Genomic DNA, 24,024 nt, shown 5'->3' with positions numbered 1-24,024 from the left:
TAGTATAAAATATTATGTACCTCGCAAACAGAGAGAATCCTCCTTTATATACCACCTCTCATAACCTCCGCAATCATGAGATGACATGGAATGTCAAGTGTCAGAGGCTGTCGAGTAAGGGAATATGTACAACTTAGGAGGCGTATCGTCACCGTCCAATGAATCTTTCTTTACTTGTGTACACTCCTTTCATAACTTACGTCATTAATGAGGCGGTTAAAGGAATATACTATCATAGTGTGTTGCCTGATGGAAAATGTAAAGTCACATTCGAAGAAGATTTTATTGAATGCTCATATAACAATAGAGGAATATTCTTTGACAAGATGGTTGTTATTCTGATAGGTTATTATAATTCTTTGACTCGATCGGATCTTTAGATGACCAGTTGTATGTTAGCAGAGTAATACATGAGCAGAGTATCTAGTATAGTAGGGTCGTTCGGCCTATAGGGCGGACAACTATATATTGTGTCATGGTGTATCTCTGATATTTAAGTAATATGAAGCTAAGTCCTTTAGGTTCAGTCGGTTCTATAACCGATCGTCTATATAATAGGATATTTGCCTCAAGGACTGAAGAACTAAGTCCTAAGAGATCTGATTGGTACCTTTAGCCAATCGTCCATATGTCGGAAAGTTCACCTTTGAGATGATAGTTTGAGATCTAGAAGTTCGATCAGGATTACACTGAGAATTGCCTTGCATATTTATTGCATAGGAAGTAGGAATGTTGAGTCCTGCCAGTCTGAACAGCCCTGTATCCAATCGGATATATGAGGAAGAATAGAGATATATGAGTAATGAAGACCCGTATGTTTGGCCGGTTGTTGTATCGACCAACTATCCGTTGAGTGGGGAACCATTTAGTATACTGGACCGACTATATGCCCAACTGTCTTTGCTCCCGACTATCTATATACCTGACCGACTCATGGAAAATCGGATATATACTAGGTGTCTTAACATAGGAGTGATGCACTAGGTACCTCGGGTCTGATCGGCTCTTAGGACGATCGAAGGCCTTAGCATTGGGTGAGGAACAAAGGCCTATCGAGAGTGATACGCTAACTGCCACCTCACATTTACTTTGATCGTTATCTCATCTTGACTTTGACTGTCATGTTATACCTGAGTCTACTTGTAACATCCTGTATCAAGGCATTCCTAATCGTAAACCTCTTACAAAGATTTATGCTCCTCCATTTCACTGCCACATTAAAAGTTAAAACGTTACTCCTTTTAAAAACATCTCTATAGTGTCATAAACCTCTCCAACAACATTTTTATGACTCCATTATTAATTTACTTATTTTTATTTTCACTTATTTCTATTTATAATTTTATTTACTATATATATAATATTAATTAATGGCCTCACTCCCTCTAAAGTAATATCTTTATTATTTTTGGTTTGGGCCGCTAAAATAGCAGATCTATCTTTTATTATTTTTATCCTCGGGACTATGGTGTCACAGTAAAATATCTAGGTTATCATCCAAGCATTCACAGTTCGAACCCCAGCCATGGTCTATTTGCAAGAATTTTTTCTCCAAATAGGGAGCGCAAAAGGATGCTTGGCTTCTGGGCTGGCTGCCACATGTGCTTCCCGATTTATCCTAGTGGCTGGTGGAAAACTTTCGTGGAGCCTGGTCGATTACCTCAAAAATAGTCAATGAGGCTAACTGAGATTATCATTTTTATTATTTTTCACCATGGCCAGTGGGAATATTCGTAGGACTGAGTTAATCATCCATGCTCAACGTTATCCAATATTATTAATCAATTATTATTATTATTTTTCACCAGTTATGTGATTAATTAATTTTAATTATTATTATTATTATTATTATTAACTTAACTCCTTAAAATAAATATAAACTGGTCCTAAAATCTTAGGACCGGTTTATAAAAGAATTATAAATTTCACCCATATAATAAAAATATGATTTATAATGAAAGATTTATAGCATAAATCTATACTATAAATCTGTCACTGCATATCCATCACTATGAATTCACGAACAGACCATTATACACAATATCATTTCTTTTCCTTATGAATTGACTTAGATGCTACAATTTCTTTTCCTTATTAATTCTTCCATGTTTGCATAGTTTTGTTATCGTCTAACACAAATGTAAGCTTATGGCTAGGAAACCACAAAATCCATGGACTTTCTCTAACCCTCTATTTGATCATATAGTTGTTTTATATTATTTTATTTGGTTCTCTTTCCCCAAACTTTCAAATCAAATCAAAATTTGTAATGTGGATGAGGATTATTCTATGCCTCTTTTCTGACTTATTAATTGACTAATTCTTTGATGACAAAGTCAACTGAGTGATTTTTTTTTCCCATTACCACTCAGTCTCCATCATCAATAGATTATAAAAATTAAAATACCGAAATATTTGATATTTTAAATGTGTTGCATTTAAATTATTTATAAATGAATTGACTTTTCAAATTATTTTACTATTTAATTTTTTTTATTTAATGTAAGCATCTCATTATTCAAACACATAAATCATGATTCGGTTTCATATAATAATTTTTAAAATTGAAAAATAATCCACAAAGGTTCGTATGAAATGTTCCAACAGGGGCTTTATTATTTACAAAATGAACCTTACATAAAACAAAATATGATTCCCATACGATTTCCATCCTTCGCCTCTTGCCCTTTATAACTGACGTGGAGAGAAGCTTCCTTCTTCGCCTGCTCCACTTTCTCTTCCTGTCTCTCTCTCTTTCTCTCGTTCGATGGGAAGAACTCCGTGCTGCGACAAGGCCAACGTCAAGCGAGGACCGTGGTCGCCGGAGGAGGACGCCTCCCTGAAAAGCTACATCGAGAAGAACGGCTTCGGAGGCAACTGGATCACTTTGCCCCTAAAAGCAGGTCAATTTGGTGCTGAATGAATAATAATGTCTGTGATTTTTTTTCGAGCAAATCGGTTGATCCGTGAGTAATGCAGGCCTCAAGAGATGCGGCAAGAGCTGCCGCCTGAGATGGCTCAACTACCTCCGCCCTAATATCAAGCACGGCGGATTCACGGAGGAGGAGGACGGCATCATTTACGCTCTCTACGATCGAATCGGAAGCAGGTTTGAGTCGATCGGCTAGGAAATTTGGGGATCCGGATTCGATCTTGCCTAATCCGCGATCTTTGAATAGGTGGTCGGCGATTGCTTCCCACTTGGCGGGGCGAACGGACAACGATGTGAAGAACCACTGGAACACCAAGCTCAAGAAGAAGCTGCTCACGGCGAAGGCCGTCCGCACTGGATCCCTCGCCTCGTCTGTTCCCATCAAAAACGAAGCTCTCGACCGGGCCGAGTTCAACTTCGCCGACGCTAGTCCTCTTCCACTACCCAGCGACCAGATGCCGTTCCCTGAGACGAATTTCGTCGAGCATGTGGTGTCCCCGACGGAGGAACCCTCGGCGGCTCCGTCGTCATCGGTGAGCAGCTGGTGTAGCTCGTCCGACGAGATGTTCCTCTCGGCCCTCGGGCTGGGAGACGCCGGCGACTTCTTTCTCGGCAGCTATGGCTATGACCACCAGGAAATCGAAACAATTCCATGGAACCCAGGAACCGACGACAGAGAAGAAGACTAGCAGTAGTCGCGATTAGTAACATCTTTAACTGCTATTGGGAAAGTGGTCAGAGGCCATGAGAATCGCATGGATGGTGTAACTGCAGTCTGAAAGCTAATGCCGAGCCGCCGAGGAAGGTGGCGAGCCATCAGACTTTTCTCCCTGCACCGAGATTCTCTCTCACTGTTTACTCTTCTCTTTTGTTTCTCATGAGCCAGTGTTCAATGGGCCTGCAACTTGCACGAGTTCAATCATGTTCTCTTTTGTTAGCAATTTGGTTGCATAATAAAGAGCTTGTTGCTGTCCCATTGTTCTTCTTAATATCTTTTGACAGATTAAGCTCTTCAACTGCTACATTATTCGCATTGTCCGGTTCTCCGTGACCAATAGCAGCGGTGAGTATTTTTCTGCTCTGGGCATTGGCATTGGCATTTGCCCATAAACTCGAAGGACAAATAGAAACTGGACTGAGTCAGCAGTATGTCTAAGGCTACGCTTGAATTGAAACGAAGGGCATTGATGTCTCTCGCTTTTAATTAATTGTTTGTTTCCTCATCTGTAACTTTGCATTCAGTCTTTATTTTTGATTTGACATTTGAAAAAACCTCTTCATCTTCCTAAATTATTTAACTGATAAGTCAACGTCCGATATTGTCAAATAGAGTTTGTTAACTAGACACTGTCATTTATTTGTAATAGTAAATGATCCGCATATTACTCAGGGGCACTGAATGATGACTCCGCGGAAGAATATTCTTTTATTAGGCAAAAACAAAAAAAGTCGCCAACGTTTTTCCATCTCCATTTTATCCCCAAAATATTATTATTTTTTACATCTTTATAAAAACATCCCTATTGATATTAATATATAAGTGTTATAATCATCCAAATAATATTACAAAACAATATTGATGCCTGTTATAATATCTATATATTAATCAACCGTGTTTAATTCTGAACGTTGTTAATCTAGATTTTATATTAAAAAATTTTAAAATAAAAATAAAATAGATATAAAGAATATAGATTAATAAATGGATAATGGGACAATAAATAATCAATACTAATGCAAGTTAATAAAAAGGAGATATAAATATAATGGATATGTGACATATGATAAAAAAAAAGTAATTCATTCGCTTTCAGTATCATACGAAAGAGGTAAATCATCGTATGCGACCGTACCTCATATTTTAACCACCATATCACCTAGAGAGAATTATAACAAATGTCTAACATGCTATTTGAATAGGTGATATATTAACATTTAAACAATTACGAATACCCTAAGAGCTATGATTAATTATTATAAGATTCATATATAAGTACGTGCTACAAAATAATTACTATACTATGATAAAATCTAACGTTTCATTTTAATCAAAATCAAAATTACTTTACACATTATTATGTAAGTATTATTTATCAATTTAGTTAAAATTACTTAAACTCTATTAAAATTATTTTAAAATTTTTGTAGCTATTTAGTAGTTATTACACTGCTATAACAGCTAATATAAGATTAATTATTACAGTAACTACATAATTAGTGTAACAAGCTAATACAATATTATTGGTAAATATTTTAAAATAATTTTAACCAAAATAAAATAATTTTAATGAAATTTAATAAAAAATATTTTAATATTATAGTATTCTTATAATGATTTGATTAGAGAGTGAAAGAATCAAATTTTAAATATTAGAGTAGTTACTAGGTGCTATGTTGGGTAGGAGATAATCCATTACAAAGTAATCAAATTATATTACAATTAATATTAATTATTTTATTTTGTACCATTTTAAAATTATAATATAATATAATCTAGATTAAAAAAACAAAAATTTTATAATTTAAATTATAAGGTCAATACCATATAATCCGATTATATTACGAAATTATTATTTAACTAAAATTTAAATACTAAATATACCGTTAGTCTATTTTCGACATCAATTGATCATCATATGATCTGATTATATTATGAAATTATCGTTTAACTAAAATTTAAATATCAAATATATCGTTAGTCCATTTTCGACATCAACTAATCACAACTTCTACTGTGGTTGACCGTTGTCGGCCAAGATGCGGCGGCCACTGCCGTCGGCCGTCACCTTCTATAGAGGTTGCAAGATATTTATATTATTTTATAATAATATAAAAAATTAATAAACACTAAATAAAGAAAATATAATTATCCTTCCGATCAAAATTATATACCAAACTTCGTAAAGGTTTCCATGTATATTCAAATCTTCCGTGGCTTTTTCAACGGCGAGATGGAGCTGAGTCAGCGAGGATTCGTTCACGGTGATGTCACGTGATGACTGATGCTGACTCACCCTTGCTTTGCCATGATGGCTCGTGGGAATGAAATCCACATCACCCAAGAAAATTGTCCAATTCGATCAAAGTCGTTCCATGGGTCCACTAGAAGATCTGACCGCACGATGGGAGACCCCAAACGACAGCCGTCTGATCTCAGGGGCTGACACCTCATCTCGCTTTCTCATTCACGACTCCCCCCAACCACGAAATCAGACATAAATAAATAAAAAATAATTAACATTCTCTCTCTCTCTGCGCTGCGACTCCGGCCAACCTTCGCCGCGATCGCCGGCCCTTCCTCCTCCCCTTGAAACGGTAATGCCGGACGAATTCATCCGTTTCTACTCTATGAATCTTGGAGCTTTCGTTAGCCGTAACTAGAATTTTATCTCTCTTTTTTCTAATCATAGGCCTCAGATCGAGATCTCTTTCTTCGACTGCTCCGACCATGGATTTCATGAAGGTCCTTGATCAAACGGTTCGAGAGATGTGAGCATCCTCCGGATCGCTTTCATTAATCTCTTTTCGGTTGAGATCTGTAGTTCGAGATATTTTTTTTTTCTTTGCTCCCGTCTAACGTTCTTGTTGACTTTATTGAAGAAAAAGGGAGGTCAATCTAAAAGTTCTCAAGGTTCCCGAGATCGAACAGAAGGTGATCGTCTGTTTTCAGATCTGAATTGTTTTGATCCTGTCCCGTCTATTACTTTGTTTTCTTTGGGGGGAATAATGTGGGGATCTTAGTTTTGACCGATCTAGGTATCCATGGAGAAGATTTCATTCTCATGTTTTTTGTTTTTGGCAAATTCGATTGGAGCTAGCTTAATCTGGTTCCTATATTCCTTCTGAACTCTGAGATTCTGAAATTGCCATTGAACTTATATTATACTTTTTGTTGGAAAAATAGAGAATGTGTAGATGTGACCGCTTCAGTTATTCATATTAAGAATTATGATTATCTGCCTAGGTGCTTGTCCTACACATCTTAAGGGAACATTTGCTCGATTGCTAGTTGACGAAGTTATAGTAACCTCACACTGTTCTGTTCTATCCTGATCTTCATAGTTGTTATGCTAGTAGTTAATGTTCTGATTGCTTCTCTTGATTTAACAAATGGGCAATGTGTAGGTTCTTGACGCTACCAATGATGAAGCTTGGGGTCCCCATGGGACTGCTTTATCAGAGATTGCTCATGCGACAAAAAAATTGTAACTTTCATTCAACTCAATTCTTTTATGCTGAATTAATCTCATATTTTATAAAATTAGCACTACTCAATGTTCGTTTAACACTGTTGTGCAGCAGCGAGTGTCAGATGATTATGGGTGTGCTCTGGGCAAGGCTGACTGATACAGGACCTAACTGGCGCCATGTTTATAAGGTGTTTCTTCAAAATATTTATTTATTTCAAACTCCAATTCCTAACTTCCTCTAATATTTGAAACTTAAAAGTCTTGGTTTCTTGGTTCTCAGGCACTTACTGTGATTGAGTACTTGTTAGCCAATGGATCAGAACGAGCAGTTGATGACATTCTCGAGCATACTTTTCAAATTTCTGTATGTCAATTTTTAAAGTGAAATCGAGGATATTTGTCTTGCTTCTTATACTTCTTCACAATCAGTCTCATACCTGTGCAGGCACTTTCGAGTTTTGAGTATGCTGAGCCTAATGGGAAGGATGTTGGAATCAATGTACGGAAGAAAGTTGAAACTATATTAGCTGTAATGAATGACAGGGAAAAGATACAAGCAGTAAGAGACAAAGCTGCAGCAAATCGAGATAAGTAAGGCTTTGTCAAACTGTTTACTTAATCCTGTGGTTTTAAAACCAATGTCTTATATTTCATGTAAATCCCACATTTTAGGTATGTTGGCTTGTCGTCGAAAGGAATATCCTATAAATCGAGTTCAGCCTCGTATAGTAGTAGCAGCTATGGAAGTGGTTACGGAAGTAGTTCTAAGGAAGTTGACTCCTTTAAAGATAGTTATAAAGAGGGAGAAAATGCAAAAGAAAGTAAGTGGAAGAATGATAAGAAAGATGGTCAAAATTTAGAAGCTGGTTTTGAAAAAGAAGGGAGCAAATCGAAGAAGCAGATTCCACATCATGCTAGGTACAGAAAATATATATTAGTTATTTTCATTTCTTCTCAATTCAAAGTAGCAATTTGTTTTTTCTTTGTTTAAGACAAATTTGTCTAATTATAGCAATGGTGTCCAATCATCTTGGCATTTTCAGATTGACTTTTTTTTCTATTTGAATGAGAAGAATTGTGTTGGGGTAGCTGTACTATAAGAATAATTGCTCATGCTCTCACAATCACCAACTTGGAAATTACTCTGGAGATGTTTTCCACAAGTTCTGAAACCATGCAAAAAACTTATTGTAAAGTTACGTTTTATGGTTTATCTGGCAAACTTGAAATTATCCAGTATAATCCCAGAACAAACTTATTTCTCCAAAGACTCCTGGCTGGACACGGGTTGCATTTGTTGGGTTTGGTATCAAAACATTACCTACATGAGCTTGCTTCTAGAAAGTTTTTCACGATGGACTATATATCTCATGGGAGTGTGTTTGTTATTGGAATTGGCATCAAATCGAGTTTAAAGGATTTTACTTCATCCTTCCAACCTGATTCATTTTATATGCCATTTTTAACTTTGTCAAGTATTCTGTTGGACAAATTACATGGCAATAGCTTCAAAGCTTGAAGATGGCTCAAATTGCCCAGTTTCATTCTAGTGCCTGATCGGAGTCTAACAAAATTGTAACCAACAACAACCAACAACCTAGCCTTATCCCACTAGGTGGGGTCGGCTAAGAAAATTGTAAACAATAATAAAATTTCTTCATATGTATTTTCCCAATGACTTATCTAAATGTTATAGTTCTGGTAGAGATTTGACACAATTTATTTAAGTGCTTGAAAAGGTTCCATAGGACTTGTATAAAATATTTTATCAGAGTGATGAATGACATTATTATCAAATATTTTGCATTTTTGGTGTACTATAGAAATTGGAGATATGGGTTAAGCAAGTTAGGTCAGGTTTTGGGCTTCTTGTTTTGCAATCATCATGTTTTCAACCATGTTTCAGGTTTTAGAGTTAAGACTTGAGAAGATCCAACCTGCCATGATCATTGTAACATATCTTAACATCATAAAAAATAAATGTTGAAAAAACCAACTTATCTCAAATTTATTTTATTGCCCTCATGCAATTTTTTTTTTGTTGTTCATCCAAGATGGGGGTTGAGTTTAGATTACAATTTTATTTCCCTTCACCCAAAAAAATTTAGATTAGATCCTTATGAAACCCTATACACATTTTTACTAGTCCTAAGAGTAAGAATGACACAGAAATTTTTACGTAGTTTGAAGAAAAGTAGTTAAATTTGTGAATTAAGCTACTAATGTTCATGGCCAAAGCCGAGAACAAGCTTTTGATTATTTGACACACAATGGATAAATTTTTGTGCCTCATTCAATGATTTTATGAGAGCATCCACAATGAGATCGAATATTTCTCCCAAATATTTGTGGTCTCCGCATCCACATTATCAATCAAATATCTCATTTCTTAAATATCCCACAAACAAAATATTTATGGGGCCATCTATTAAATACCCCACTATCAAATATTCCAAATTCCACCATTAAATATATTTTTTAATTTTTTTTCTTAAAAAAAAACAAAGAGAGTTCTATGCCCGGAGATTTCAAATCTCCTCCATAATATCCCCTTCCAATGGGGAATATTTGAGATTGGGGATATTTGGAGAAATATCCCCTCCAAATATCTCCTATGATGCTCTAAAGTTGCATGCCTCAGTTATCTTCTCACAAGAGAGAAAAGAGGGGAAGAGAAGTACCTTGAAGAAACAAATAATAATTTTATTTAGAATTCATGCCATGTTGAATATGTTACAATTATGCTCGTATATAGACTTTTGCTTGTAGGATCATCATCAGATCATCCTCATCAAGTTTGGTTTTTTTTCTAACTATTTAGAGGTGGCTAATGCTAGATTTATGCAAGTTTATATCGCTAGTATGGAAAAATCAATTAAAACACCATCAAGCTATCTTTGTCTAAACTCTTTAGGGGTTGCTTACATGAAGTATTTCCTCCTAAGATCATCATCACCACCATCATCATCAAGTGTCTTTGTCTCAATTATATAGGTTTGTTACATGAATCTTATCCTTGAGCTTTGTGCAAGGCTATATTAATATTCATATCAATTAAATCAATTTTTGTTATATTGAATATATTGTTTGTTTTTGAATGAAGGGGAGCCTTGATGCAACGGTAAGATTATTGTTTTGTGACCAAAAGGTCACGGGTTCGAATCTTGGAAATAACCTCTTGCAAAAAGCAGGATAAGGTTGTTGCTTTGTGACCAAAGGTCACGGGTTCGAATCCTGGAAACACTCTCTTGCAAAAAGTAGGGTAAAACTGTGCAATGGATCCTTCCTTGAGACCCCACATGGCTAGAGTTTCCTGTATCGGGCTGCCCTTTTTATTGTTTGTTTTTGAATATGGTGGTACCATCTTAATTTATCTTTTCTTGTTGCTTCATCTTTTGGAGCTACCCCTAGTTGCTCTTGAATATTAGTATTCTTTACTTTATCCATTCTAGGAAACCCATATATCCATCTTAGCATTGTGATTTCTTCTACATTAACTTTTTATGTATTGCTTCTTAATAGCCTAATATTGCAATCCATAAAGTGTGATGGTTTATGCCATAATATGTAACAGTAAAATATTGAGTTAGCAAATAGACTTATTTTACCTTTATTATAAAGAATATATATTAAATGTATCAAGTTTAAATCTTGAAAGCATTTGTGTTATTATCCTCACTAACAAAAACTCAACAAGAGTGAGTTGAATAGACCCATTGCCTTTGTTCTATTGCCACTATTGCTTGAGTTGACGATAGAATGAATTGGTAGTCGGCCAGTTTTTCCTTAGTTTGACAATATATGTAATTGGTTGTTTCATAAGGTTGATAATGTTATGTTTACCTTAATTTTCCATTCTTGTATTAATTTCTTTAATTTTAATTATTTTCCCTGTTCTTACTCAGAAACCAAGATTCTCCCTCATCAAATCCTTTAAAGATATCAATCAAGTCAGCTTCAATTTCATCTTCTGAAAGCACCAATGCCAAATCCAAAAATGAGGATGATTTTGATGACTTTGATCCACGTGGATCTTCTTCGGCTGGTATGTTCTCATGCCAGTATGCTATGCCTATAATAGTGCAATTACATGCTGAAATGGCTAGCTGTATGTTTCTTATATTATATTTTAATGAAAGTTATTAAACATGTTTTCTAGTTATTCCACTTGCAAGTCTGCCATCTAAACCTATTTTTAATTGTGTTTGTTTGTGTAAATTCAAGGCTATGCACCTGTAATGGTTTTAGGTTGATGTAAGGCTGGTTTCGAAGAGATCCTAAGAAGTACTTGTGGAATATAGATATTTTATTTATTGGAATTTATTTTTTGGCATATTATGTAGTTCTTCCATTGCCTTGAATCAATATTTTGGACAAAAATGCTAGAAAACTTGACTGTTTTGGAATCTCATGAGCAATAATTAGACAGTATATATTGGCTGAAGTAAAGATATTAGTGTTCGTGGTTATATTAGTAATCAACAAATGAGAAGATACGATGGGAAAAGATCATACTGCTCAAACAAATAGGTATTAAGAAACTGCAGAGCTTCCCTCATGACTACTGCAAGTTGCAACTGCTCTTGTATGCCAAAATTCCAGTAGGAGATAGTAAAAAATATATTGATGAGCACAGCTAAGAATTGACTCAATGAATCAAATCAAAACTGTAACAAATATAAAAAATCTAAAATTGGAAGGCATTGAATAAATATGCATTCATGCCTTTGCAGACTCACATGCTACGTTACTCAGAGAAGGATACCAAGTATTTGACAGGACTATGGTTCTAATAAAGTTTTACACATGATAAATATGGGCATTTTGTGTTAATTATGGCAGTTTTGGAACAGTATGGAGTGGGTAAATAAAGAATCCAAATATGAGAGCTTATTTGTTCATTGATCAGGTAGTAACAATGTTTCTGCAGTCACCATCACAAGTCATTAGACTTAGACCTATTGTCGACATAACATGGCTGCCAAGGCACTTGAGTGAAGCAAGTGCTTTCACATCCTTGAGGTTGATTGTTGTAACAAGTCACTTGAATTGACCTCTTACAAGGCATGGCTTGATTGAAGCTTTTGCCTATCCTAAAATTTCAACCTAAAACCAGGTCTTGGTCAATCCAAACACTAAATCTAAATGCTGGGATTTTCTAATTTGTGCTGACAAGAGCTAAGGGGATGATAGGTACCTAGTGGATAAATATTGAAGTGGTCATTTGGATACTTGCAAATATTGAATACAAATAAAAAACAGATGCCTAATTTCTCTCTCTTCCCTTATGAATCTCATAGTTCTAATAGAGTCATCATGCTCTGGTATGGATCAATGATCTGAGAAGTTCCTGGTGGCAACGGCAATGTTTTCATAAGATTTTGCAAACAGAAGATGTAGTATAGTTTGTGTTTCTGAGATTTTTAACTGGTGAGTGTATCAGTTTATAATTCCATCGATCTCATTGGACTTCTCTATTGTACTTCTGTTTGGGGATGCTCTCAAAATACATGTTTCTTTCTGCTGCGCTGTAAGTTACACTTCAAGTTCTGTGCATTTAAATTTTCTGATGATCACTGTCCTTAATGTAGTTTTTGAACTCATAAAACTTAATGTGTATTAGGTGCTGATTGACTAAATATTACTTTTCTAACTCTGAGATAAGTTCATGAAAATAGTTTTAGGAGCTCTTCTTTTATGAGCATACGTTAGAATATTTCTGAAGTGTGCTTCTCATAGTGGATTTTCTATACAGGACCTACTTCTGCAAGGGCTAACCAAATGGATTTATTTGGAGAAAGCTTATTGGGTGACCTCATGGATTCATCACCATCTGTCCCACCAACAGCTCCAGTTGATAATACTGCAAACCATGAGGTTGATCTCTTTGCTGATGCAACTTTTCAATCGGCCTCACATGGAGAAGCAAAATCAGCTTCTCATGCTCAGGTTGGCTTCTTGTTTGTTATTTAAGATCTAATTCTTTTCAATTAGTAACTCTAGCATATACTTGAAAGTTTCATTTGGTATAATTTAGTTTGTCTTGACTGATGTGAGATGAAAATAATTGATAAATTTGTGATTTTAAAAAAAATGGCACTCTGGATCTTTTTGTTCTTAAATGCTCCACAATAGCAGTTGTTATTTTCATTTAGTTGAGCTAGAGAAATGTTTTCTTTTTTCAGGATCAGCAAGCATATCCTTTGTTTCTTTTCATGGTAAAAATTTACTTACAAAGTTTCTAATTCAACGTTATTTTTCAAATCCCTTTGGAAATGCAGGGAAGTGATCTTTTTGCCAGTCAGCAAACTGTTCCTGTTGCATTTGATGCAACTGTAGACCTTTTTGCTGCACCAGGCCCAACCTTGCCTTCAGAAACCAAGTCTCCTGAGCAACCCAATACTAAAAGCTTTGATCCCTTTGCTGCAATTCCAATTAATAATTTCAATAACTCTGATCCATTTGGAACTTTTGCTTCTCATGCTGAACCAGTAGCTATGCAAAGTTCACAGAGTTCTCCTAACAGCATCAAGAACAATCTAGATGAGGACTCAATCTTTGGTGACTTTACTTCTCACAATGAACAAACAACTAGAGAACCTTCAAAGAGCAGCATCAGCAGCCTGAAAACTCCTCCAGCATCATTGGCATCCACTGCTAGGAAGGACAATTTTCAGGTCAAATCTGGCGTGTGGTCTGACTGCCTAAGCCGTGGACTGATTGATCTGAACATATCTGCTCGTAAGTGTCTCTTCCTTGTGTAGTTGCTACTCTTGTTGGGAGCAGCATTGTAACAATTGTTGATTATGACCTCTTTATAGTGCAAATTTGAAATTCTTTTTGGCAATGGTTGTTGTATGCTTCTTCATCTTCTTTATTCTCAAGATTCCAACTCCATAATCTTTCATTAGAATATCAGAATATGGTTAAAAAAAATTGTTAGATGCACATAGAAAATTTTCTCTGTCTATGTGGTCCTGGAATTATTTAATCTTGATATTTTCCTTGTCTATGGATAATTTTAGCTGCATCTTATTTGATTTTCTATGTGCTCCTGGAATTGTGTAATCTTGATATTTTTATTTATTTTTCTTATAAAACGTTGAAGTTTTCCATGTCTTATGCTAATCATATTTATTCATTTAAAAAAAAATCTTCTCAGATGATTCCTAAAATCAGAGCACTCTTGATTGCTTTAAGTTAGTACTTCAAATAGTTTTTTTGTTTGGAAAAAAATTGGCATGATGGCCCACTACTTAGGACCTACGGGAGAATGGCTTAAGTTGGTCTGTCTTTTGCCAATATTTATTGACTATTGATGCCAATGATAAGAAAACAACCCACCCTATATAGACTAATGTATTCACCTTCCTATGCTTTTCCTTATCAATAATGTCATGTTGTGGTCATGGGTTTGAGTTGCGAAAACAACCTCTTACAATCTAGGATAAGATCGAGTACAATAGACTCAATGTGGTCTGACACTTCCTTGGATCTTGTATTGATGAGAACTTTGTGCATTGGGCTGTCATTTACTTTGTCTTTCTCTATGAACACAACATATGCATGTGGGTTAACATGTTTTGGAGAAGTGAACGGTTATACTAAACAATGCCTGCTTAGGTTTGATAGTTTTTGGCCATGTCATTGCTGCAGCTTTAACACTTGTTCTGGCTATTCAATATCTGCAGCCAAAAAAGTAAACTTAGCAGACATTGGCATCGTGGGAGGGCTCGAAGAAGCATTTGCAGAAAAAGAAAAGACTCTACCAGCCGCCGCATTTATTGGAAGGGGTATGAGTTCGAGTTCAGGGCTTGATTGGTCTGGATTTTCAACAGCAACCAGCGCAAGTGGTAGCAAGTCGACATCTGTGCAACACCAATTTGGAGGTTTCAAGTGATTGTATTCCAACTTATATCGGTTTTCTTATTTGTGCTTGAAATGTTGCCCATGTGAGTATCAAGATTGTTTAGTCGCATTGTATTTCCATTTAATTCCTATTGAGCCCAACTCTGTGCTACTTGTTCTTAGTTTGATGGTCATGTGCTTATCCCAGACCCAAAATTAACACAGCAACTAACGCTGATAGCTGATGCTGTGGTTCAGTTCAACATTTTTTTTTTTTTTGCCTTGATTTATTTCCTTTAATACAATGCAGGAATATCATAATTATAAGAAATAGTATATGCATATATTTACCATGTTTCTTTTTTTTCATGAATATGGCTTGTGTCATTAGCTCTAAACTCTAGAAACTCGACTATGAACATGCACGTAGCAAGAATTCCCATTCTACTATATTTTACCAAACCACAACTTTGAACCAAACATTGGTCTTGCAACATCTTACTGGCTAACCTAGTGATGTATTTTTTTGATCCCTTTCTGGCCTACAACTCTACATCAATCCTGTCTTCTAAGATTTATGGCATACTAACATAGTAGTCTGTAATAGAGCATATTGCATAATCTAAGAACACAACTTTAATTCAATGGTGATGTTAATATTGTATACGATAACATTAATTTGAATTTAACAGAAGAGTAGGTGCATAAATGACTCACAAAGAGTGCTGGGGAGATCCATCAAGTCCAAGAACTGTTATGTAATTCGCTTGTGGATGTCTCTTCCCATATGTGCTATGAAGGAATTCCAAAAACCACAACAATGCAAATGGATATCTACCCTCCAAAGACTGGAGATGAGAAACAAAGTGTTTGCAGATAATCAAGTCATCCACACTCGCTAATCACCATTGTTGCAACCAAACAATAAATTGCACCATGGTGTTTATTTTATAAAGGCACATTACTATGCGCTGCTCCTCTACGAAATGAAAAAATTTAATAAATACATCATAGTAAAGGTGCCATAGTCGCTATGTTAACACCTTTATCACTGCTTATGGTTACTAGGCTAGTAAGCAAGCACCATCTCAGATGGAACCATTGCCCGTGACCTTTTCCTCATCCTCCGTCTTCTTCGGTTGCTCCTCCGTCTGCTTCACTTGCACCTCCGCTGTGTTTGCTTCCTCAACATCTTTAGAGCTCAAAAAGCTTGGTTGATTGGTCGAAGACAGCAGCCTTGCCCACATTCTATCAGTTATGACTACCTTGTTTCGTGTTTCTGTCACCCTCTGCAGTTAGAGAAAGATCCACTAGCAAATGAAAAATCAATGCCAAACCCTCCGAATTAGTATCTGAATTAAGGAATCAGTTCCCTAGAATCATTGCAAATCTGTTACATACGCCAACATAATCAATATAGGCTGAAAGCGTTTGCAGTAGCAATCAAACTACAGATCTTGAGTATTGATGATCATATCAAATGAACGCTTTGTAGTTCCGTTTATTTTCCAATAACCTTGGGAATATGTTACATCTATATGTTCTTCAGTAAATAGTTCACGCTTCAAATGCATTCCAGTTATGCTTTGCGATAGAAGGATGCTTCATTTGGAAATCTTTTGAAGTTATTTATATTTTTATGTAGATATTGCTTGTTATGTATGGATGTTAACCGCTATGGTTTACTATTAAGAAAAATGCGATGAAAATTGAAGTTCTCTTCAGAGAACTGATATGAAGCCTGATTGTGAGTAGGCTCTGTCTGTGCGCCAAATAATAGAAAAGAAATGCCACTCACCTCAAAAGGAATGTATGTGTGTCTTCCATTAACCAAGCCAGCAGTGAAGCCTGTGTATCCAGCCATAGCTCCATGTACCGCACTGTGTGCTAGGAGCGTGCAGTAGACATTATCAGAAGCATTGCTTGGAATTGCACGAATCATGTATGTGGGATCTGCATATAAGTGAACAAAGTTTCTATACCTTATAATTCAAAAAGTAGATACATGACTGAGTTTAGCCTGCCCTCGTACCTATATATTTCAGGTTTATTTCCGTTTTTGTACTGCTTGCAAAGTAATTCTGCAGAGTTCATGGAAGGAGCAACAAGTTTAGTACAGTGGAATGGTGAAACATTTGCACTTGAAACAGGAGCAAACCACATACAATTGAGCAACCAGTTATTCGCAAAGCTAAATTTGTCAGAAAAGACCATGCGTTTGTAAGCAAAATAAACTAAATCTGCTTGATGTGCGATTAACGGGTGCATCAAACATTAAGTCATTGGACCCTGCAATAAAAACTGACCTTTATCCCCTGAGATAACCATAGTCCGACATCAAGGAGAAGCTTGTTTCCAGAAGCATCCTGATGGTTCATTGCCTTCATGCTTTCTTCAATAAGATCTTGCCCTGCACCTTCAGCAACAACAATAACCATGTGCCCATTTTCTTTAAGCCGTTTCTCCATATATTCATAAAGACCACCAGGCCCTTCCAGATAAAATGGTGATTCTGGTATTAAGCAGCAGTCCTGAGAAGGTAAAAATAAACATCACGAGTAGAAACCAGTGTCGATCAACAAAAGTTTAAGAAGCTGAATCACAAAGCCAAGTTTTGAGCCAGAAGCACAAGGGTCTACTGTACTTTAGTCCTGGTAATTAGGTAGGACACTTACAACATCGCGACTTGCAAGAGTAGCATACATTGCAATGAATCCTGCAAAGTCAAAATTTTCTTAGCTCAAATAATTCAATGTAATAAGGTTTTGATCGTAGCTGAGGCTAATTTCCAAAAAATAGCAATGTAGCGCACTCGAAAAATGTGTGGCTACATTGCATCATATATCAACATTGAGAAAGCATGCTTCTGAAACTTCTATCAATTATGAATTTGAACAAGGAAAGAATGTGGGCAATCATTTCAGACATAACAAGTTAATGAGTTGTATATGATTATAATTTATAAATAAAAAGTCATTCTACCATGAGAGGAGCTTTACCACTATAGCGACCCATTAATTTCACAATGCCTATGCCATTATGAACACTGCCAGCCTCTACATGTGCAGCATTAATTGCACGTTGGGCTTCTTCAACAGCAGTATCAAAACCAAAGGACTTGTCAATAACCTGAAGCCCAAGTAATGAACATAATTGTGAGGCCACAAAATTATCAAATCATATCATTGATGAGTACATTGATTTTGCAAAACATTTTTAGGAAAATATTTAGTAGCACCGCAATGTCATTATCTATTGTCTTAGGAATCCCTGCAACAGCAACTTTGAGACCACGCCTACGAATTTCCTGAAACACGGATACAATGCATAAGATCCAGGAAAGAAAGTATATACTAATATATGGTCCTAACCACAATTGAATGATCAGCCTAAAACAGATTTTAAAGAAAGTTAATTATATTAGTTCTAAGGCATAAATAGGAATTTGGTTTGAAGGAATAGAGAGTCAGGCATTTCAAGATAAGCAATTCCACAATAGAAAACAAGAGAGATCACGGATAGCAGTTTATCTTTAGGGCAATTTCAGACAGGATCAACATTAAACATCTTTTCAAAATGACTCCAAAACTTTGCTAATGTTAAAATGCCTCCAATATTTCCATTTTGATATCAAAAACCCCCTATCTAAGACTAAAGTACATATTCTACTCTTCTAAAGTACCACCTAATTCACTTACTTATTGATGGAGGGGGGTATTTTGAAAACAAAATGAAAACCTTGGGGGTGTTTTGATAATAATAAAACCTTGAAAGGTATATTGAAAGAGCTAAGGACCGGGGAACATTTGAAAACCCCTATCTTTTATTGAGCAAATGCAACTACGTCTGTAGTCTCCATGGTAATCAGAGGAATACTATGTGCTAACATAAGTGTTAAAAGAAAGATGAATTGTTTCTATGAGACTTCTGTTACCTCAAAAATAGCAGCTGCACCCTTTTGGGTTCCATCACCTCCTATGATGTAAACCTAAATACAAATATTTTCCTCATAAAGATAACGCTCTAGTTTAATCTAATAGCGAATTAATAGAGTTCCCATACAATAATATAGCTGATGCGGTTACCTGATTAATCCCACGATCCTGGATGTTGTCCACTATCTTACAAGTGTCATGACCTCCTCGTGATGTTCCAAGAATAGTGCCACCACGTTTATGAATATCATTCACACTCTTCGGTGTCAAATGTATGGTGTTGCGAGCATAGAATCCCCTATATCCACCCTGTAATCACTAGCAATGTAAGTTGCTTGAGAAATATGTATAGGCAGAACCACTAAGAATTACTGACAGAAGTAATGTATGCAAGTATGCAGAAGATCAAGGGAAAATGGATTGTATGTGGGTTTAGCAATTAGTTCTGACCTCGATACCACTAATTTTGTTGACACCATACATGTGGGACAAACCACATACAATTTCCCGAATTACAGTGTTGAGCCCAGGGCACAGACCTCCACAAGTCACAATGCAGGCATGGACATCATCTGTTTGAAAGTACACCTGGAAAAATTAAGCCTAGATTAGTTATTAGCTAAACTTGTGTCATCCTCATGTGCATATTCAGAAACATGTAGCACTATGTACCTTTTGGCGTGGTCCACCGCGTCGAAAGTGGAGTCCCCTTGGGTTGTCTTTTTGAACGACAACCTATAGAATACAGAAAAAAAATGTCAATTACTATATCTGAGACAGGCATATTTCAAATTATTGCACTCAATTTCTCTTCTTTTTTTTCTGCCATTTGATGTCTAGGTTGCAGAGGATATTAATTTTACTGCCTACCTTCTTTGGAACAGTGTCATCATCATCAACAAAATACTGCCTGGCAACAAGAAATAGATTAATGTATCAGCAGACACATGATGGACAACACAAAAGTTGACTATAATATGAGCTGCATGAACATGCATACTTGACGACTGAATAAGCAGGATTGTCTTGGAGTGGATTTGGATATGTCTGCAAAAAATAAAGATAAAAAAGTATCATATAATCATCAACATCATAGCACTTCAAATTTAATTATGGAGAAACTATTTGAGAAGAAAAAGAGTTGTAAGTACATCAAAAAGGAAACCGACCATAGTCTATAGTTACTCCATATGTTTTTATATCTATTGAGCTTACTAATGAAGAGAGTAATAGAAACTAAATTGATTTTTGACTATGCTTATTCTGTTTGATGTTCAAGCATCTGCATATACTGGTTCAGAGTTTCAACAGGGAACAAATTTATAAAACAAATCTACCAAAGCAGCATAAACCATCCATGGAGGCTAGATTCCCAGATTCTTTTTTTTTCTTCTTGTTATCTCTCATCAATTTTGTTGTTTATTCTAAACATCAGAAGCAGCCATTTGTACCAATGTATAGGACATCCCAAATGTCGTTGCTTCTATCTGATCAGCCAACACCAATCAGTAGAGGCAAGAACCAGAGTGCTTCCGCCACATCATTGAACGAGCAGCAAACTGAAACAACACTACGATCAAACCATAAGATCCTTCCTAGAACTGGAAAATAATCACGTTTTTTTATTTGATTTTGTCTCGTTGATAACTACCACTAGCTCAAATATAGATCACATCCCAAACAACCCGAACAACGCATCACGGAGCACTCTTCTCAGAAATCCAAAATCCTAATTCAAAAAAAATAAAAATCATAATTCAATCAAAGATTGGGCGAAGACGAACTCACGGGTAGGTCAGGGAGGTAGTCCGTCAAGTGGGGCACGTCCTCGAGGACGTATCCGAATTCGCCCTTGACGATCTTGACGGTGGCCTGGGCATCGCTCCCGAACCTGGAAGTGGACGAAGCGGCGGACGATTTTGCAACGGTTTCTGGCGCGGCAGAGGAGAAGGAGGCGCTGCGGACGCGGGGGAGTGAGTTGCGGAACTCGAAGTCGCGGATCCGGCGGCCGGTGGGCGATTGCGGCTCCTGTGGCTCTCCGCCCCCCGAACTCATCGCGTATGCTCGCCGGAATCAAAATCGCAGGAGCTGGAAGCAACGGCCCTGCGGAGGAAACCATGGCGGAAGGGGGCGCATAAATAGATGGAAATGGAGGAATCTGGATGGTGGCGTGGTGGTATCGTCGTCACGAGAGAGAGAGATCGAAGCATTAAAAAATTTTGGCGTCTTCTCGTGACGTCGTGATCCTCGCGGGGCGAAAAGAAAGAGGAGGAGGAAGAAGAAGAAGAAAGAAGATGAAAAGGAGGAGAGGAGAAAGCGACGGCGGCGGAGACTGAGGAGCAGAGAACGCAAAGCGACTGGTATTCAAATAGGGGGAAATTTCATTTCGCACCTTTGATTATTTTTATTTTTATTGTTTGACATTTGTTTTTGAAGAATCCCCTCACGATTTTCGCAATTTCAAAACGATCTATATCTCATTAACGGATAGTATTTAAGGGGGTAAACATTAAAATGCCTCCAATCTTTTAACGTGGCCCTAAATTTTATTGTAATTAGATGAATTGTCAAAGTTATCCTCATTAATTAAATTTTAACAATAATAAATAAATATATTCATTTGTCTCAAAAAGGCACCTTTTAAAAAATATATATTAAAATAATATTTTAATACTTAAAAAAAAAAAAAATCTTATTTCAAGACTTTATCAGCGTACTTTTATTTCCACGTTAGTTTTTTACTATGACAACTGACCTAAAAATATTGAATTAATAGATTATTTATTATGAATATTTTTTAATTTATCTTGATATTGGTCAAAAATTTTTATAAGATCAAATTAATCATCTCAAGATTGATCGATATAAATTGAAAATATGGTACCAATTAAAATTATACAATGCATAATGTATTAAAGTAAATAATTTATTATGTTTTTAATTTAATTTGATGAAAATTATTATCCATAACATATTTTTATATTAAAATATTCTTTATCTTAAAATTTCTCAAATTTAATTAAAATTATTTCAATTTAATCCAAATGATTTAAAAACTATCACAGCATAGTTAGACATAGTTTTAAAATGATTTTAATAAATTTGAATAATTTTAATTAAATAATAAAAAAGTAGTTTCATTAAATTTAAATAATTTTAAAACTATGACTATGCTATTTCTTTTTACCAAAATGATAATGTTTACGCTTTTATTAATGATGAGACATCCTTTTTTTCAACATCAAAAGTAAATATTATATTATTTTAAACTTGTTTTCAAAGTTTTTTCATAAATTTGTAATAAAATTTATATTTTCCTTTATTAAAATGACTAAAATAAACACAAATTATATTGAATAGTGCAATTTATTTTATTAAAAAAAAAAAGAGAAATGGTCATGATTTCAATAAGAAGTATGCATTAATTTTTATCATTGAAAAAACAGAATGTTGGTTGATGCACTGCACTTGCCCAATAATTATTGTTATGCAACACGTTATTTTTAGAATAATGTAAATAATATTTCTGTGGTCATTTGTTGAATAAGGGAATTCAATTTATTAAAAAAAAAAAAAATGAGACGAGTACGTAATTTGTTAGTGCATATATTTAGACTTTCATTTGATCTTACTTTTTATAATTTAAGGTGGAGGGATCCTCTTCCAATTGAGATTCGAATTTGTTTAATCGATTGAACGTCTTATTGTTACACCATGTCGAAACTTTCATTTGGTCTTATTATAACTTCAATTGTGTAGCATAATTTGGCCTGACTTGCGGGTTCAATCAAACCTAGGCCGGCATGGCCTGTGTCGGATGAGCCTAGACCCATGTATATATCGAGTCAAACACATAATTTTTAAAACGCTCCCTAAAGTTTGTTAGATCTTTTAGAATGCCTCTTAAATTTTGATTAATGTTAAAATGGTCCTTTAACTGTTTCATTTGGTTGTCAAATGTCTGAAATAAAGACTAAAACACAAATTAAATAAATAATTGTTGTCGCTTGCAATGATGACTATCCATAGCATGCTTGGGAAAGAAAATATATATTTTATGAGATGTCAAATTAGCTAAGCACTCTAAAAAAACATGGAATTACATATTAAAAAAATATTAATATTTTTAAATTGGATTATCTTCGTAAGTGTTAGATTAAATAAGATTGTATTATTAAATAATATCCATTAACAAGTTTGCTTGTTTAACCTATAATAATGAATTGTTTCCCTTGCAATATTGCTGATAATAGACACTACTAGCTACCTTATTTAGTTAAAGATGAATAGGAAAAAAAAATGGATAGATTAAAGAATCTATTCATATTTCCCTTTAGTATCCCTTGCAATATAGCTGTTTTTGTGTTCTTTCCATCTTCTTTTCCTTCTTTTACTTTCTCTTTTTTTCTTTAATTTTTTTTTCATCTTAAATTTCTTTTCTTCTTCAATCCATAACTCAAGGTAATAGCATACCACCTTCCCAGGCTCCCCTACTTTTCCTTGTCCCTTAATAATTATAAAAGTAGTCTCGTGTACGAAGCTCCTGTCAATATGAAATCTCAAGAAATGATCTATTGTATACAGTTTTATCTTATTTTATAAGAGGTTATTTTCGAGATTTTAATCCATGACAACTCTAGGTCACACAATAATAATTTTACCATTGTTTCTTAATAATAATAATATTAATAGTAAAATCTAATGAACAAGTTGACACATGATATGAATTGAAGCCTATCAAGAATCTGCCTGCTTACGCATACAAGCACAAGAAAACAAAGTTTAAGTGCCTATAAACTATCATTTTGTTTCACTAATAGTTTTTAGTGACAGTTTCAGTCTTCAAATTGAAGACATCCATTTGTTTTTAATGGCTAAAACACTATCAATCATAATTAAGAACATTTTGTCGATAAACAAGACAGACCTTCTCAGCATCAAGTTGCACAATGCCAATTAAGAAAATTATACGAAGTTTTGTACAATCACACAATAACAATAGGAGAAATCCAAGACTATAAAGAAGTATAAATTCTCAACTTTGACAAAGGGGGGAATTGAGTAAGAGAAGGCCCAAGGATTAAGGATCATGGCTGATGGTGTAGTTCACGCTGCAATG

The 24,024-nt window shown here is 35.3% G+C and overlaps 3 protein-coding genes across 4 annotated transcripts; 2 read left to right on the top strand and 1 right to left on the bottom strand.

Moving 5' to 3' along the window:
• The first annotated feature begins 2,706 nt into the window (after nt 1-2,706).
• LOC122006000 (transcription factor RAX2-like) lies at nt 2,707-3,905 on the top strand. The gene is made up of 3 exons (XM_042561295.1): nt 2,707-2,903; nt 2,980-3,109; nt 3,180-3,905. Exons 1-3 carry the CDS (start codon nt 2,768-2,770, stop codon nt 3,619-3,621), a joined length of 708 nt encoding a protein of 235 aa, XP_042417229.1. The 5' UTR covers nt 2,707-2,767; the 3' UTR covers nt 3,622-3,905.
• A 2,226-nt stretch (nt 3,906-6,131) lies between these two features.
• LOC122005999 (clathrin interactor EPSIN 1-like) lies at nt 6,132-15,233 on the top strand. 2 transcript variants are annotated; one of them, XM_042561293.1, is made up of 12 exons: nt 6,132-6,247; nt 6,343-6,421; nt 6,533-6,584; nt 7,058-7,137; nt 7,232-7,310; nt 7,403-7,486; nt 7,568-7,713; nt 7,795-8,040; nt 11,028-11,167; nt 12,878-13,071; nt 13,404-13,863; nt 14,814-15,233. In XM_042561293.1, exons 2-12 carry the CDS (start codon nt 6,381-6,383, stop codon nt 15,020-15,022), a joined length of 1,731 nt encoding a protein of 576 aa, XP_042417227.1. In that variant the 5' UTR covers nt 6,132-6,247; nt 6,343-6,380; the 3' UTR covers nt 15,023-15,233. The 2 variants fall into 2 exon arrangements, with proteins under 2 accessions (XP_042417227.1, XP_042417228.1); XM_042561294.1 differs by having other exon boundaries at nt 6,167-6,247; nt 7,235-7,310.
• Nucleotides 15,234-15,773: 540 nt separating this feature from the next.
• On the bottom strand, nt 15,774-21,204 carry LOC122005998 (ATP-dependent 6-phosphofructokinase 6-like). Its single transcript, XM_042561292.1, has 14 exons — nt 20,694-21,204; nt 19,906-19,952; nt 19,776-19,815; nt 19,578-19,640; nt 19,356-19,493; nt 19,056-19,214; nt 18,905-18,958; nt 18,209-18,277; nt 17,970-18,099; nt 17,646-17,686; nt 17,277-17,501; nt 17,003-17,051; nt 16,769-16,923; nt 15,774-16,259 (listed from the first exon to the last, which is right to left on the bottom strand). Exons 1-14 carry the CDS (start codon nt 20,958-20,960, stop codon nt 16,059-16,061), a joined length of 1,638 nt encoding a protein of 545 aa, XP_042417226.1. The 5' UTR covers nt 20,961-21,204; the 3' UTR covers nt 15,774-16,058.
• Between the last annotated feature and the right edge of the window lie 2,820 nt (nt 21,205-24,024).

Source organism: Zingiber officinale, chromosome 7B (genome assembly GCF_018446385.1).
Source record: "Zingiber officinale cultivar Zhangliang chromosome 7B, Zo_v1.1, whole genome shotgun sequence".
NCBI classification, from domain to species: Eukaryota; Viridiplantae; Streptophyta; class Magnoliopsida; order Zingiberales; family Zingiberaceae; genus Zingiber; species Zingiber officinale.
Note: the sequence above shows the minus strand (reverse complement) of the source record. Positions and strands in the feature narration are given on the sequence as shown.

What these genes read in the sequence shown, in the direction of transcription:
- LOC122005998 (XM_042561292.1), bottom strand. Translation starts at nt 20,960, where the DNA reads ATGAGTTCGGGGGGCGGAGAGCCACAGGAGCCGCAATCGCCCACCGGC. An exon ending in GCGGTGGACCACGCCAAAAG is followed by an intron (nt 19,494 to 19,577) that starts GTACATAGTGCT and finishes TAATTTTTCCAG; the next exon opens with GTGTACTTTCAAACAGATGA. An exon ending in AATAAACCTGAAATATATAG is followed by an intron (nt 16,924 to 17,002) that starts GTACGAGGGCAG and finishes ACTTATATGCAG; the next exon opens with ATCCCACATACATGATTCGT.
- LOC122005999 (XM_042561293.1), top strand. Translation starts at nt 6,381, where the DNA reads ATGGATTTCATGAAGGTCCTTGATCAAACGGTTCGAGAGAT. An exon ending in TTCCCGAGATCGAACAGAAG is followed by an intron (nt 6,585 to 7,057) that starts GTGATCGTCTGT and finishes GGCAATGTGTAG; the next exon opens with GTTCTTGACGCTACCAATGA. An exon ending in AGCATACTTTTCAAATTTCT is followed by an intron (nt 7,487 to 7,567) that starts GTATGTCAATTT and finishes ATACCTGTGCAG; the next exon opens with GCACTTTCGAGTTTTGAGTA.
- LOC122006000 (XM_042561295.1), top strand. Translation starts at nt 2,768, where the DNA reads ATGGGAAGAACTCCGTGCTGCGACAAGGCCAACGTCAAGCGAGGACCG. An exon ending in CACTTTGCCCCTAAAAGCAG is followed by an intron (nt 2,904 to 2,979) that starts GTCAATTTGGTG and finishes TGAGTAATGCAG; the next exon opens with GCCTCAAGAGATGCGGCAAG. An exon ending in TACGATCGAATCGGAAGCAG is followed by an intron (nt 3,110 to 3,179) that starts GTTTGAGTCGAT and finishes ATCTTTGAATAG; the next exon opens with GTGGTCGGCGATTGCTTCCC.